Raw genomic sequence first — 17111 nt, forward strand, 5'->3', positions numbered from 1 at the left:
AAATATTTACCGGTGAGAAGGCAAGATACTACTGGACTATTAGCTTACTTGTCTTCAGCCTATTGCCTAGTACATTAAGGATGGTTTGGCATGATGCTTGTCATTCCTTTCTCTAGCCTGCCTGGTGGCACGCAGCCTTGCTGTCCGGGGAGCACTGGGCCGTCGGTTGCGTGTTCCCCCTCCTGGGTATCTCCTCAACCTTCTGGCTATGGCTGCCTGTAGCATCTGGTTCCTGTCAGATGCATCCTCTGTCCGGGGACTGTGCGGTGCGTTTGCTAGGGAGGTTGGATGTGATGATTTCAGAGGTCTTTTCCATCTCTAATGTCTGTGATTTGTTTCTGATGGAGGACATGAGCCTGCACGTGACTCCCAAGGCTTGCTGGTTGCTTTAGTGATTTACAGGCAGTCAAAAGAGTAGGTTATGGCAAGAGAGGAAAAAAAGCAGGGGCGGCATGGGCACGACTTCTTGCGAGTGAAACCAAAATGCCCCGACAGAGATCATATAAATCTCTTCCAAGGACACCCAAAATTCTGCAGACAACTATTTTGATTTCAGTGGACTCTCTCTCTCAGTCAAACAAGTTTCTGGATATAATTTTTTTAAAATACTCACAGGGGAAGAAAAATTCTATATAGCATTTGTGATACATACTTTATTGACTCTCCAGGAACTTTTTCAATAGTTGCACATAAAATACTTGCTTATAGCAAGAGAGTTACAATTGTATCTGTGCATGTTGGTTGGTGTTTTTCTTTACTTTCAAGATCAGTGTTGCCTTCAATCCGTAGGACAACTGTTTGCTGAGACATGATACAACATTTTTTCATGGCGAAGGTGGGGCAGGGCAATGAGATGAAGGGTTCAGCTGGTTTTCCGATACATTTATGGGTATGTGTGATGTTAGCCATCCAAACTAGTGTTAACATTGGCTACAAGAATGATTATGTTCAGCTGTTAAAAACATTTTTGAACATTATGATCGGTAGTCATAGAGATGAATATTTGGTCAGGTCAGTTGTTTTCTGGCATTATAGTTACATTGGATCAATTCTGTCATAAGTATGTTGGCTGAACATTTGTCAAAATTATTACTTGTTGCATAGAGCTCTCGACTGGCTCGTAGTTTCATGATGCTAAGCGGTGCACAAAGCTCTTAGTCCTTGTCCCAGAGGCTTTGCACGGGAAGACATACCTGACTTTCAGTATATTAATTATAAGTGCTAGAATATGAATGTTTTGTTTCTTACAAAAAAAAAAGGCTGGGTTCATGTAACTGAGAATAATCACTGTTTTTCTCTGTGTTGATGATGCTGACTGTTACAGCAGAGACTGTCTCCTTTTGCAGGGGAAAGCATACTTCAGCGTAGTATTCTTGGTACACAAGTCATTGCAACATCTTTTTATCCAGATTTGCTTGCAGTAAGATTTGACCTGACGCTGGTCAAGCATTATGACTGATGTAGCCTTCTAGGAGTGGCATATAAGTTGATATTCACACCAGATGCAGGAGCATAAGCAATTTGGATAAGGCTGAATGACTGTTGAGACTGCACGTTTGCAGGTAATCATAGCAGTGTTGCAGGACTTCTGACTGAAGCCTGAATCAGCTCATTGCATTAGTCATTTGTCAAGCAAGTAAATCTTCTCCCACACTTCTGGCTTTGTTTCCACATCTGGATCTCTAAGGAGGGTTAGGCCATCCTTGTGTCCTCTGAGGGGAAGATGGAGCTTTTTTAGCTTCCTGCCTTTTCCGCCACAGTTATGCTCTTCTCCCCTCCTGAATGCTCAGTTGTGCCAAAAACCTGCTATCCTGACAGGATTTGTAGCTGTTCTTTCTTGGCCCGAGTGTTCGGCAGGGTTGCATCAGAGCACTTTTGGCCAAAAAAGAAGCTGGAACGGTTGTCAGTCACAAATCAATTCATAGAGAGGCTCGCCGAATTTGTGACACTTGGTATTAATTTACATTTTTAAAAATATTCCCAAAATCACTGTATCTGTGATTCAGGCTTGAGGCAGTGCTGTGCCCATATTTTGCTTTTTTAATGGATCTTTATGCATCTTCCTCTGGTGCTGTGCCTTATCTCATGGTGATTCTGGTAATTAGTACAGAGTCCTGTTTCAGAGGAGGGAGGAAAGGAAGACACTTATGTCTTTGATTATAAGAATTTTTGTAGTAACCATTTTTGCTCCATCTGTCAGGTTGAACTAAGTCAGAGGCACTGATTAGCAAACATGAACTGAGAAGGAAAATATTACTTTAATTGCTATTCTTCAAAGGCATTGATGTTTGCAGATCGGGTCATCTTGCATTCCCATCAGCTGGCCTGGTTTTCTACTGTCAGATAATCTGACTGTACTCTTTGTAATTGCCTATTTACTGTCTTTCAACCCTTCTCTTTCTTAAGTCTCTCCAAGTTATCTAATTGGACAGGACTTTGGACCATAATAGGGCTTTTTCTTTGAAAGTATGTAATCCTCATTAAATATTATTGGTGCTGACTCTGACCCCGCTTGCCTGATTTCACAGTTTGCTTACCTGACTTCACTTTAAATCCTGTTGTTCTTAAATTTCATGTGGGGTAAGAATCAAGCCATCAGTTTGGATTTTTTTTTTTTGATGCTGTTGTCTGCAAATACTTTGTTCAAAAGACTGTTGCTGTTTAAGTCTGAATATTATAGGATGCATATTCAAGAATGTATTTCTAATATTAAATGCTTGTTTTGTTTCTGGGGGGTGTTTTGGGCTGTTTCTAGCTTCATCACGCAGATGTGGTGGTAGTTGGCAGTACAAAACCTGATGATGTTCCTGTGAGCTGGATAAAGCCTGGAACCACTGTTATCAGTTGTTCTCGTGACTTGCTGTCAGGTAAGAGGCTTTAAAAGATAGCAATTCTTGAAAGCGATGTACGGCGAGTCTTTGAGATAAGTGCTTGGCATGTTGGTGACAATGCAATCTGGTTAAAAGTTACATCTTTGGGAGAGCGCCTTTAAAAGTGGGTGCTTGTGTACAGGGGAGGCATACACATGTCTCTGATGTATAAATAGGAAAAAGATGTCAGCTGAGGGAAGAAAGGCTGGAACAGATTCTTTGTACCAGGATTGTTGAATAAGTGATGATTCTATGGATTCAAAGAATTCAGAGGGAAGACTTTTGGGTCATCAGATGAACTATTATTTAGTGCTGTTTTATACAGTGTGTTATGTTGTGACTTCTGTGGATTCACCTGGAACATGGGGAAAAGAGAAGAGGGGCAAAAATACCAACTGCAAAGTACCAACTGCAAAGTGCTGTGAAGCTGTGTGCAGAGAATGGTGCAGGAAGGAGTAGAGAAATCACGTAGCTAAGAACAGACAGAATGTCTCCTGCAGCAACTACTCCTACAAAAAGAGTTTGGATTCCACTCCCTCCTCCTCCCCTGACTGGTTGAGGAGCGGGTATGTGTTCATTAATTTCTCAGTTGAAAAATGCTACAGAATTTTATTAGGAATAAAGCTAAAAAAGCTTCCCAGAAGTTATTCTATTCTACTGCTAGAATTGCATTTCCTGTAAAATTCTTTGATGTCCTGTGAAGATCTCTAGATATTTTCTAGATTTTTCGTGTGTATATGAATTTGACTGTTCAATGTCCAGATGGGATTAAGCTGTGAATGAATAGGAAAATAAGGAAGTATGTGGGTAGTGTGATTGGTTAATGTGTTTTTCTAAATCTATTACTAGTGTGCTTATTGACATCTATTGATGCAGAACTGGGGAAATGGGCATAAGGCCAAGGAAAATTAATCGTATAGTTCTTAAACTAGGGATATTCCCTAAGGACAAATTAAGCAGACACTCTATGCAGAGCTAATGCAATATCAGGCTCATAATAAAGCAGCTGCTGTTCCCATGCAAAGCATGGCCTTAGCAAGAAATTCCTTTCCCTGTCTTTCATGATATCCTCTTGACTTGAACACATACTGTGGGTGTGCAAGATCTGGGTTATTATTCAGTCCGTTGTCTGAAGGCATTTGGGCATTCATCTTCCACCTTCCAGAACAGTGCTCTGATCCTAATGAGGGTCTCGAGGATGGGTATCAAGCCTTACCCCTTGCTGATGCTGCACGAGTTGTTAAAAAATAATTCATGCTTTCTTCTTCCTAGCCTAGTGATTTAGAGACTTCTTGCATCTTTAATGCCCACTCTTTTTGCATAGGGATTGTTGGATATAATTGTTAAGTATCCAGGGAGCAGGGCTTGGAGCATAGGTCTCTTCAGCAGGTACCCAACCTATTAGTATGACATCCTCTTACACAAAGGAGGAATGGGGAGAAAGGGAAAGGAGCAGAGAAGAGAGGGAATGGTGGTACAGCAGTTAACACCTATAAATAAATAAATGCAAAGGAATGGCCCCTCCTCATTGTAATCCTTCTAAGTAGAAGCCTCTTAGGTGTCGGACTCGGGGCAGAGGTGCAGGTCTATGAAGGCAGGATGAGGGTAAGCGAATCCTTGCAGTCTGAGCGGGCACCGCAAATGACTGAACTCTCAGAGCTCTGTGTGCAGCCCGGTGCAGGTCTCACTTTCAGGTACCTAGTTCTCTCCTTCGATTGCAGAGGGAGTCTGGGTCTTCAGAGACGTAAAAGTTGTACAGTATAATTGCATGCTGTGTCTGGAGACTTAAGTATCTTCATGCCTTAGTTGGTCTATAGAACTATAGATAATATTAGTCTTTCCCTTCCCTGTTAGGAAAACCGCATTAAAACACTGCAGTGGTGTTCACATACCACAGCAACATTCATTCTTACAGCAGGAAACATAAGATTGGGCATAAGCATATAGATTTCTTTGCATTTTTCAAGTTGTTGAAGTGGGCTGTACAGCATTTCTTTGGAAAAGCAGCATGAGATTTTTAGCAAGATAAATAGAACTTATCTACCAAATGTCCATCTGTCTTTATGGTTATGCTTTTGAGATTTTCAGAATCTTGGAGGAACTCCGAAAGAATAGCAGAAATGCATTTTAGCAGCTTTAAAAAATGCTGGCCTTAAGACTTACTAGGGAGGTACATGAAACACGTCTGTCTGTTTGACAGGAAGAACACACTCAGTTTAATTGCAAGATATTTATTACAAGCCTATTGTTTCTCCAAGGTCATGACTGCTCCACAACTGAGTCTTACAACTGATTCTTCACTTTCAATATGTGGTGGAATCTGGCTGAGGTGCTTGAAAATTGTTCTGGGTTTTTCCTTGCTTTAGAAATGTCCAACTTAGGATCTGTGGGGTCACAGGAGCTAAATGAAGCCTGAAAGCAGCAATGGCCATGAAATAACATTTATTCTTGCTAGATGATGACTAGATTTCTATCTTACATAGGTATACATGCAGTCTAACGCACTCGCATGTTAGTGAGTGAAACTCGCCAGTTTGTTAGTGCATTTAAAGTGCTCAAAATTTGCAAGGACATAGCTGAATTGGGCAGCTGTAATGATGTAAGCCTGGAGAGTAGAGCTAAAAGTCCTTGCTTCAAAGTGTCAAAATTCTTTTTCAAGTATTTTTTAATCTGATCAAAGATTTTTAAATTATCACAATTTTAAAATGTTTGACAGTTCCTAGCAGTACATCTTGTTCTGCTGCACTAATGATTTTGGAATCAAGTGAGTGCTGTTAGTGTCTTGCAGGAAGATACTTTATATGTAAATGTATAGAAATGAAACTTGAGTTTCTGAACAAAACCTAAGGATGCCAAAATTACTTGGGATTTGATGTCCAACTCCTTTGGGGTCACTTGAAAGCTGAAGCCCATATGGTTTAAGTACGTTAGTGGGAAATTCAACCATTTCCCCACCTCTTCTCTATTCTAAGCTGTCTGAGCAGACAGGTAGTGCGTGCCTGCAGCTCTCGCCCATCTGCACAATAGGGTACAAATAGATGGGCGGATAGGCCTTCTTTAGGGTGAGTCAGAGGAGGGAGCACAATGTCTGCAGTTCAGCTGATCTTCTGGCCATAATCCAAAGCAGAGAGTGCTATTCCGGCTCCCATCTGGAAAATTTATCCTAAGAGAGCTGTTGCAATCCTGTGATTGTCTTGCTGGCTCATGTGTGCATGACTTTCACGTCTAGCTTCACCTTCACCCCTGTAAAAGCCTGGTTAGTCATTTGTGGGGTGAGTGTGTAGCATAGGCAGCCTGAGAGTAGTAGTTTATTGATGGGAAATGTCCAATTCTGATATGTATTTACACATATGCTAGCTCTGCCCTGATAAAGAAGTCATATTAAGCCAAATAACATAAAAAGTCAAAATGTTTCTGTAAAGCACAGCTGTCTGAAAGGGGATTTTAAACTTCATTCTTCCTATTTCATTTGTCTCTTTGGCAACTCTCCCAGCCTTGTCTCAAAGCAACAACAGTCAACTTATGACTGTGATAGACTGTTCCAGTAAAACTCCTCTGTCTGAGTCTAAAACTGAGCATCTCCAGATATTTTATTTTAGTTTAGTTTTAAATGGCAAGTGTTAGTGCAAGTAGAAGGACTTTTCAGACACTGTCTTAATTAGAGTTTAATGTCAGGACTGTCACCTTCTGCTTAGTTAGCTTTGTCACTGATGTATAGATGCCTGCTGGCAAGAAGGTTTTGAGAAAGGATTAGAAAACATACTGAATGAGGCTGAGGGTGTCTGCAGAAAGGGTCTCTTGCTCTCTCGGTGATGGGCCTGAGAGAGAGTGGGCTGGAGCTGGGCGCGGGGTGGTGGGGTGCTGTGCAGGCTCCTCTGCCTGCCACCCTGGCTCCAGCCGGAGGTTTCTGTGCCCTGCCACCACGGGGACCCTTGTTGGGAGGGGTAGTTGTGCAAGGCAACATGAGCGTTTTACGATTGGTATGGATGGGTTGAGTAGAGTGAGAGCTTGACCAGGTCAGGGTTTGCACTTCGGTTCCCCTTGCGGGGGGAAGGTTAAAGCTGTCAGTGTACAGTTTTATTTTTTATTACAATTATGTCTACGCCCTTCGGAATGCGACTAGAGCCTTGATATGCCCACAGAGACTAGGATGTGAATTTCGGAGAAATTGTGTCTAGATAAAAGTCAATAAGCAACAACAGAACAACAAGCCAAAAGAAGGATTACGGGAAAATGACGAAATAATATGTTTAGTTAGGATAGCTAATATATGATTATTATATGATACATTGCCACTAGAAACAATTATAAGTGTCTCTAAAGTTGGAGTCACTCTGAATTGTGTAAACTCTTCAGAATATCTACTTTTAATGTCACATTGATGAAGATAGCTTTTGCCACTCGAAAAATTTTGCATATCTGATTCCAAGTTATAAATCCCAAGTTATAAATTGGATAATAATCCTTTACAATATTTTATGATCATTTCATTGTTCTCTCTTGCTATAATGGGTGTGTGGAAAAGAAGACAGTCTTTACCATGCTGATTTAGGTGTTCTGTTTAAAAATATGTATAGCTTTCCAAATCCTCGCAGCTACAGCTGTCTGTTGGGTTTTTGGGGTTTGGGGTTTTTTTTGTCCAAAAGCAATTATTTGGATCCTGGAATTAATCTCTGTGTTTCCATATTTTCTTTTTCAAGTATGTGTATGTTTCATCATATGCGTATGTGTGTTTGCGTAACATGCTTCAGAGCATACAGTTGCTCTCTGATTTTCACACTGTATCCATACTCCTGAGTGATTTCATCTGAAGTATTAAAGAAGTCACCTATAATTTTGTCAGTGACGTTAAATTTCAATTCAACATTCATAAATTTTTTGTTTGGACGTAGCTTCCAAATACGCATGGTCCCACTCACAAAGGCTTTGTGATTTATTAGTGCAATACTTCTATTTTACAGAGAGACACAACTACAGTCAGCAAAACAACCGTGCTGCTGAAAACGCTGTTGGTTCTCTTGCAATAGCAATGCGAATGCAGGTGAGTGCAACTTCAAACATTGCAGATTTGTTGCTCTTTCTGTAAGTTGTAGAAATTGTTTCTATAACTTAGACTTCAATTTTTGTTTTGCTCTTTTGAACATCTTACCTGCCTTCCATTTTAATAGCAACTTTTAATCAGTTTGTTAGGCTGAGTCATGGCTGTTACATTTAGTTAGAGAAAGGTAAATTAAAAATCAAATATGTCATAATTCTAATGATTACAGTAAAGCTTGGCAGAAGCACTTGTATCAGTAGACTAATGTTACTTACTCTGGTAAGACAGTGAAAATGTAATTACATATGCGCACATTTTTGTGGCATGATGGATAGAGGGTCCAAAAGTTTCTTGTTTTATGTGGAAGCAGCATGAGTCAGTCAGTGAACAACTAATATCTTCCATTATTTTTAAGGTGTGAGAGAAGAATAGTAATTCTCCATCTTACCAGAATAAAATCTCCAAGTGACTAGAGACTTTTCTCTTCCACTTACATGCTAATGGTCTTGTTTCTTTTTGAAATGTGGACAAACAATAGGACAGTAATAGTGCAGTGGTTTTTCTTTCATCCTAAACCCATGAAATTGAAAGATTTTTGAGTTTGTTTTTTTATTAGCCTTTGCCGTAGAAGTTATTTCAACATACTCTTGAGATTGTTTGAAATTCGTGTTCAGCATTTATGATGCAGCTGGTGTGTGCTGTTTTCTTGTTTAAAAAACAGAACATGGTAAAAAACATGGAGCGATGGATCCAGTCCCAGCAGTACAGGAAGTGGGACCTCCGGTGCTTGAAACTGCAGCCCCTCTCCCCAGTGCCCAGGTAATAAGTGCTTTTTTAAATTAAAAAAAAAAAAAAAAAAAAAAAGAGTGGGCAAGTGTTAAATGTGACAATGAACCTAAAAATGGTCTGTGCCTCATTAATTTTTAATCTGCTTATGCGAACTACATGTCGTGCTGTTTTGTTGTATGCCTTATTGTGACGATGTCCTTCTGTTTCCTATCAATTTTTACTTTTATGATGTGCATTGTAGCCAAGCTTTATTTAATGAAGACCTAAAGCTGGAAGATTTCATTGAGGGAGGGAGGTGAAGCCTTGTGTAATGTCAACAGAAATACAAAATACAAGAAGTTCATAATTGCTAAACCCTAATGTAGGAAGGTGTTTATGGATGTAGTTAAGGCCCAGTGGTTTCAGCAGCATTTGGTCTTGTATTTATTTTCTTCCCTCAGTAGAAGTATTTTTTTCTGCATTAGACTTTTAAATTCCTGTGTAGATGGGAAAAGCAGGAAGCATATTTATTCTCATAGCCAGAATCGTTTAAATCAGTTCCTGTCATTCACTTCCCAAGGCCCATGTCTGGGCACAGTTGCTGACATCTCTGACATTCAGAGCAGCTGTGCTAAAGTGCTTTGCTGTGTGTTGGTTGAGCTGGGTGACGGAGAGAGGAACCAAGGACTTGAAGTGAGGTTCTGCCATGTAAGAAAGCATTGAAATTTTTTTGTGCTCATTTGTATGCCTGCTTCTTGGCCACACAGATGCTGAAGGGACCTCACAGAAGAAGAAAGGCTGAGAGAGCTGGGACTGCTCAGCCTGGAGAAGAGAAGGCTGAGGAGGATCTTACCAATGTGTATAAATACAATGTGTATAAATACAAGGGTACAAAGAGGACAGAGCCCAGCTGTTTTCAGTGGTGCCCACTGACAGGGCCAGAGGCAATGGGCACAAACTGAAACATGGGAGGTTCCCTCTGAACATCAGGAAACACTTCTTCACTGTGCGGATGACCAAGCACTGGTACAGGTTGCCCAGGGAGGTTGCGGAATCTCCATCATTGGAGATATTCAAAAGCCACCTGGACGTGGTCCTGGGCGATCAGCCCTAGGTGGCTCTGCCTGAGCGCGGGGGGTTGGACCAGATGAGCTCCAGAGGTCCCTTCCAAACTCAGCCCTTCTGGGATTCTGTAATTCTGAATCCCACTGCTGTGTTTTTGGAAAGCTGTAACAAAATGTTTTCTTTTCTAAGCATTTTGATTCAGTTTTCACTGTCTTTTAAAACAGTTTAATGGGAATGGACCCAATTGTAATTTAAAACAGAGATGTCAAAAGATGAGTTTTCTATTGTACCCAGGGGTGCTGGGGGGAAGAAATGCTTGAGTTTTTCCTGGGCTAGCATGTAACATTTCTAGAATTAAAGCCTGAAAATTCTATCCTTAAATAATACAGTTAAAAGGTGGATTAAAGCATGGGATGTCATGAGTTTGATGATGAAAAAACTCTCAAAAAAAGTATTCCCGACCCTCTCTATGACGTGTGTTTAGTATATAAATATTTACATAATTAATATATGATGGCATATAATATAACCAGTAATGGGACTTCAGTTTATTTGATAACTCTTTATTTGATAACTCTAATAGCTTTATGTCTTTTTTTCTTTTAAATGTAAAATAACTCATCAGATGGAATGTATCCTGCAGTAAAATGTAGTCTTACAGTAATACACCATGTTGTGTGGAAACAGATGGAGTTTTCATTGAAAATGAGGCAAAGCTGCTTAAGCACTAAAACTAGGAACATCTGCTTTTTGATTTCTGAAAGATCTGGGTGTTAATTGAAGTATTTCCAAAGATATTGGAAATGGAATGAAAGATTTTCTTACAAAAGTGCAGTAAAAAAAAACATTCCAGCACAGGGGCTGAGTAGATGTAGAGCCTTCCCCTATCTTTTAAATTTTCCTCTATTTTGTAAATTGTGACTTACCATTGTCAGTGATGGACTTCTTGCTTAACAATTCTCATTCATGCAGAAGGACCACTGTTGCACATTTCCAGCAATATTGAATAATGTAAGTTATTGAATAATTCTGGTGTTTCCAATATAGAAAATACATTGTCAAGCTAAAAGAGCTAGCTACAAATGTAGACTTCTAAATGCTAGTTATAATCAAATCTTTAATTTTCTGTGTTTTAGAAATTACTTTTACCAGAAATAATAGACTAGACATAAACATTTCATATGTGGTGTTTAGCCCCAGTAGTAGTTAAGGTATAAATGTCAGTTCATTGTGAAATTATGCCTTTTATCACTTCATTGCATGTATCAGCATGCAATCTGTCATTAAAGTGTTTCTAAGTTGTTAAGTCCAGTTGCTTTGAAGGTTCTTGAAGGAATTTCAGATGGGAAAGTGATGACAGCAGTGGAGTTACCAATGTTAGCATCCACTGTCAATTTTACTTGAATTCTAAAAATATTTGTAATTTTATTTATCTAGAAATTCTTTACCTTTTAATGTATTTATAAGTGTATAGCTTGGTTAGTTTTGCTTCTTCCACTTTTTGCCAGTAGTAGTACTGTCCTGGTTTCAGCTGGGATGGAGTTAATTGTCTTCCTGGTAGCTGGTATAGTGCTGTGTTTTTGAGTTTGGTATGAGAAGAATGTTGATAACGCTGATGTTTTCAGTTGTTGCTAAGTAATGTTTAGAATAAAGTCAAGGATTTTTCAGCTTGTGATGCCCAGCCAGCGAGAAAGCTGGAGGGGCACAAGAAGTTGGCACAGGACACAGCCAGGGCAGCTGACCCAAAGTGGCCAACGGTGTATTCCATACCATGGGACGTCCCATCTAGTTATAAACTGGGTGGAGTGGGGGTGGGGGATCGCTGCTTGGGGACTAACTGAGCGTCGATTGGCAGGTGGTGAGCAACTGCACCATGCATTATTTGTATATTCCAATCCTTTTATTATTACTATTGTCATTTTATTAGTGTTATCATTATTAGTTTCTTCTTTTCTGTTCTATGAAACCATTGTTATCTCAACCCATGAGTTTTGCTTCTTTTCCTGATTTTCTCCCCCATCCCACTGGGGGACGAGTGAGTGAGCGGCTGAGTGGTGCTTAGTTGCCAACTGGGTTTAAACCACGACAAGTACCTGCAGGGTGAGGAAAGCCTCATTGTTTCTTCCAGAACTCTGAGGGGGAGGTGTTTGTGGCCCAAGAGGTGGGGGAAATAGGGAGGGCTGAGATTGCTGCAGGGACTCTTGATAGTCTGGCCTGAGATTTGAAATAACAGCTTCTGTCTTTTAGTAAAGAGGCTGATATATCTAGAGGGAGAAAGAAAAAAAGGGAGATTAACTTTCTGTCATATTAGTCTACATCCTTCTCCCCTTGCCAAATACATCGATTGCTTTAATAGGAGAATAGTCATCCTACCAATTTTCCTTGCTTAAATCTTTAAGGGACCACACTGTCATCAACTTACCAGTATTTTTTCTGGGACTCAAGTTGTTTTTATAGAGAGAGTTCTGAATGAAAACTTCAAATATTCTTTGTCATGTGATGTTTGTAAGCCACTCAATCTTGTGTTCTGGATACATTTTTATGTCTAGTTCTGTTTGAAGTAATGCGTAAGAAAGTCAAAGGTATATCCTTTTATGCAGGAGGATGCGCTTAGTATGTCTTTGAAAGAAAGTGGATTCCAGGTTAGTATATGCAATGAAATGGTCTGCAACCCAACCATTGAGTGCTGTGATTGAGTAGCTTCTTGTCCTGTAGTACTGGATTATGTCATTGTTCAGATGGATGATTTCTGGGTTTCACTTAGCTGCTGCAGGGCGCAAAAGTGGGGTACTTGAGAAATAGAATTGAGTAATGGTCCCACTGCAGGATATCCTCAAAGAATTGCAAGCAATTAAGTTGGCACAAACTGATCATTTGCTGGTGGATGCAGAACAGCCGAAGTCCACACGTAGAGTTGAGATCTGGCAGTAATTCTGTGTTCATCTGTGGATATTTGAGGTCTTGCAGACTATTTGAAAGTTCAGGACATTAGCTTTGATGCCATTGCCAGATTCTATCTTAAAAATATTGTAATCAGCTGAAACTGCAGGAAGGAATTTAGCCTGGTTAGGCTGAGAGTAATTAATCTCTTGGTAATTTTTTAACTTGCTTTTGTGGTGATGTGAGCAATTCAAAGCCAAAGGAGACAACTCCACATCTTGTGTGCTGGGTCCTGGACTTCACTGCTGCAGGAGCTTACAGCTGCTAAACGCTGATGTGGATGTAAGGGGCAGCCAGGTCAAGCTCACAAGGGAAACAATCCATGGAGTATTAAATCCAAAGACCCCAGGTGGTCTAGGTCAGGAATTGCAGATACAATAGTGTCCGCCAGCCTACAGCCACCTCCCCTCAGGCAGTCTACCATGTGTGCCTGCTCCATGCTTGTTCTCTTGCCTCAGCTGCCACTCCCAGTCCTTGCTGGAAATAGTTAATAAGCTCACTGGACTTCTGGCCTGAGCCCTGTGCATTGAAGTCCTGCTATGTGGCCATTTTCAATTTAGCTGTATTTTAGAAGTGCATGAGTTGATCTTCAAGTGCCTTGTTTCCTTTGGTGCCCTCGTGGGGGAGTAGCAAGGCTTAGCTTGCTTGGCGGTACCCTCTGATGAAAGGCCCTACATGCACAAGTGTCAGGTTTAGCTAATGTGTTTATGTGACTGTTGGCCAAGGAATGTATGCGCTTTTTAGTAAAGTGTATGTGCTGAAATATACTGGGAGGGAGGAGAAGAAAAACAAAACCAGAAACATCCATTCCTGTGGTACATGCTGGAGCATCCAGCAAACACGTCTCTAGCTTGATATGAAAGCATTACGTAATATTTGGAACCTGATTAAACGACAGAACTCTGTGAAATTGTAACAATTAACAAACACTCCATGTGATTTTCAATGTTATATTAGGTGTTAGCTAATATTTAGGTTTGGTTAATAAATGTGAGAGAGGATTGAAAAACTGATTACAATAACCCCATTGTTGGAGTATTTGCTGTTGTTTTGTGCTCTGTTGTTGACCACCTAAGCTGAGAGAAATCTCCTGGCTCCTATTTGTTTTCTTTTCTAGTGATATTGAGATTTCCCGAGCACAGAGTCCAAAAGCTGTTGATGTACTTGCCAAGGAGATAGGATTGCTTACAGATGAAATTGAGATCTATGGCCAAACCAAAGCCAAAGTACGTTTGTCCTTGCTGGAAAGGTTAAAGGATCAACCAGATGGAAAATATGTTCTAGTTGCTGGGTAAGAATGCGCAGTAATGTCATTAATGTCCACTCTTTCCACTCATATTAATATAAACATGTAGCTTACATCTTTTTAATACACTGCACAAATAGGAACCCTGAATGTTTTTGGCTGCATGTTGCTCTCTTCTGAAAGCAAGCAGTTTTTGAAATTTTTTTTAAGTAACACAACTTTTCTTCCAAACTGTTATTACTGAAGTAAAGTATATTTTATAAAAGGTATTTTGTTCTAAGCTTCTTAGATGTTATCTGTTGGTATGTGAAGTTTTTCTTACTGTTTTATCAGAATTTTAAATGTTTAACTTGAATATATAAGTCTGTGTGTATTGTGGCTGTTGTTTATAAACAAACTTTAACAAAAGCTACATGCTAATCTGTTGATATTAACAACAAATACTTTTTTTATTGAAGAACAGATTACAAAGTTAAAAAAGCCGTGTTTTTTCTCTGAAATGTAGACATGTCTCCAGGCAGGCTTATACTGCTAACTGTTCCCACGATTATAGCAAATGCTGTGCTCAGCAGGAATTATGCGCTTCTCTTCTGAAGAGCTGTGGGTTTTTTCTGCATTCAGTGACACAACATTTTTTCATTCGCCTGGTTTGCGAAGTGGAAACTTCTAATTGTGAACAAACGTGAAGTTTTTCATTGATATTTAAATTGCAGTGTATTCTTTATATTCTGAATTAATCTATATGGTTGCTTCCTTGTAAGTAAAACTAATCAGGTTTAAAATACAGCTTTAGGCTGATCCAGAAGGAGAAGGATGTTCTTAACTGCATTGATCTACCTCAGCTGGGGTAGTGTTTCACAAAGTGTTTGCTTTACTACCTTCCTGTGGGGGCAACCTGGATTTCTAGCGCTGAGAGGGAGCCGCTGTAGAGTTGAGAGACTTGATGTTACAAAGCTGAGGCAGGCAAGTTATGAAGCTGTCTTCAAAGCTATATGATAGAACTGCAATGTGTAAAGATGTTTCTGGAGGACATTGGAGCAGTTGTTTAAGAGGAGGAAATAAGAGCTGGTTGAGCTTGCTTTCCTTCGATAGAGTTTTATTTTGTATTTTGGTGCTTTGGAGAAAGAAATGCTGGTTCAGCATTTGGCTGAGTTTGAAGAAAGTTGCTGCTGTTTCAGGCTCATGTTGTCAACTGCATCCGTTGGGCAGCATGCTGCAGGCTATGCCAGGCTTCTGGAAATGTCTGGAGGTGAAAGACAGAATGATGCAAAGCCCCATTCAGGTGCATTTTAGTTGGGTCAGATTGTATGCACCAGTGCTTAAGTTTCTTCACAGTGCTATGTCTCCTGGTCTTCTTCAAGGAAGGTCTCTCAGACAGTTGTCCAAATGCTGTTTTGTTGGCACAGACAGAAGTGTATATACATGTGGAGGAAATGGGGAAGTTTTGACCAGCAAGATGAAAAGCTGGCAACAAACAGAAAATTGTATCTCCTTAAGTTTATATAACATGTATAAAAACTGAACTGTGTTTCACAAATGGCTGGGTTTGGTACCTACACAACTTCATTATGCAATACGTCGCTATTTGTAGTTTCTCTGAAATGATTGCATCTCGTGGAGTAAGTACAAAACCACATCTGCTGCATGAGGAGTGCCTAGGCAAGGTGGCTGCAATAGCAGGAACATTCTCCTCTGAGAGAGTTCAGAGTTTGACTTTGAAATGTTGTACATACATAGATATAGATATATATATATAACTTGTGTTTATGTGTTCTTAGCTGTTCTCATTTGCTGAAATGACTGTAGCAGACAATGATTTTAAGAAAAGTGGGAAACTGCATCTGGTGGGGAAATGTTCAGTACAATGAAAACTGAGTATCACTCAAGTGTGGAAATTGAGGAGTCAAATAATATCCTCTGTTGCCTTCTTCATCCTCTCCCTGCCAAGGCAAGGTCAACCCGAAACCTGCCATTTGAATTATTATGTTTGTTCACAGTAACCAAAGATATTTAGAAATTCTTTTAGAATGATGCAGTATAGGTTTTCAGAATAAGTTTTCAGTGCTTCAGAGGAAACATTTAAGATACATGCTTATACTTCAGGGTATTTGGTCTGATGGAAATATTTATTATGTATGATGTGAACTTTTCATATGTGAAGGGAGTGAAAAGTGTGTGTGTGTGTATTCAACAAGCTGCAAAATCTCCAACCTCCATCCATGACACAGCCAGTGACATTTGTATCTGTAATTCCACAATCGGGTTTAAATGTTTCACGATGTCTAGGAATTATAAATATTTGCTGCAAATGCTCTTCTAGTTTATTCCTAGTGTGCTAGAGCCCAGACTTGTTGTTCTGAATAGCAAAATGCAACCAAACATACCTTTTTATCTCTAAGGATAGCTGTATTTATGAATTTTTAAAAGTTGCTAACTGGAAAGCCTTTTTTTGCACTTTCTGAATGCACACAAATACACCTAAATGCCTCTCCAATAAATACTTTGTATGCTGAAAAATTGCAGTTTGGTTAACAGATCGTGTCACCCCAAAATAGGATGAAGACTTAATTTTTTCATAACTTCCATTTTCTTCTGTGTGGAGCGCATTCTTTTAACTTTTTTTCATTCTCACTTTGTGTGTGTGTGTGTGTGTGTGTGTGACTTGTTTTAGGGCTTGTGTTAAGACACCTTGGGGTCAGAGTCACCTGTTATCCTGGAGTAATTAGGTCTTGGCCATCACCTGCCTGTATACAGGCTTTTAGTGTGCTAAAAATAAAATTACGTTGCAGAATATGTTAACTCAAACTGCCTCCCATTCACTGCAAGCTGAGAGCATGCAAATGAACGAAGCTTGTGCATGACCTAGTAGCTAAGTTTAGTGCCCAGGGTAACTTAATCATGCTTTCAAGCATGTAGATAGCGTATTTGTAAACACAGTATGAAGCTACAGCTAAAATTTGTTGGACTCTGTGTGTGTTCCAGCATTTTGTTTTTAAATGCTCCACTGCTGTGGCTTTTACCAGACAATTCTGGAAGCTTGTTCATTTAAAAAATGCAAGCTGAGGAATAATAGAATGTAGAAAAATTATGAAATATAATGCTGCTATTAGTAAGACGTGTGTTGGATTTTGAATTCTGGAAAATTTCAAATCATTACTTTTCACCTAACATTAATAGATTGTTT

At 39.7% G+C, this 17111-nt stretch overlaps 1 protein-coding gene across 5 annotated transcripts in view; it reads left to right on the forward strand.

The window, feature by feature from the left end:
* Window positions 1–17111, forward strand: part of MTHFD1L (methylenetetrahydrofolate dehydrogenase (NADP+ dependent) 1 like) — a 160694-nt gene that overhangs the window by 14155 nt on the left and 129428 nt on the right. For 4 of the 5 annotated variants that reach the window (XR_011325383.1, XR_011325385.1, XM_069787010.1 and 1 more), the window contains exons 8-11: window positions 2756–2867; window positions 7832–7911; window positions 8630–8727; window positions 13799–13972. Coding sequence is in view for 3 of the 5 variants with exons in the window: in XM_069787010.1 (XP_069643111.1) it covers window positions 2756–2867; window positions 7832–7911; window positions 8630–8727; window positions 13799–13972 (464 nt within the window). In the remaining 2 variants the exon portion in view is untranslated. Of the gene's footprint in view, window positions 1–2755; window positions 2868–7831; window positions 7912–8629; window positions 8728–9443; window positions 11437–13798; window positions 13973–17111 lie in introns of those variants that run through there. The other variant, XM_069787012.1, reaches the window with a different exon arrangement.

The sequence above is a fragment of the Haliaeetus albicilla genome, chromosome 7, assembly GCF_947461875.1.
Source record: "Haliaeetus albicilla chromosome 7, bHalAlb1.1, whole genome shotgun sequence".
NCBI lineage: Eukaryota > Metazoa > Chordata > Aves > Accipitriformes > Accipitridae > Haliaeetus > Haliaeetus albicilla.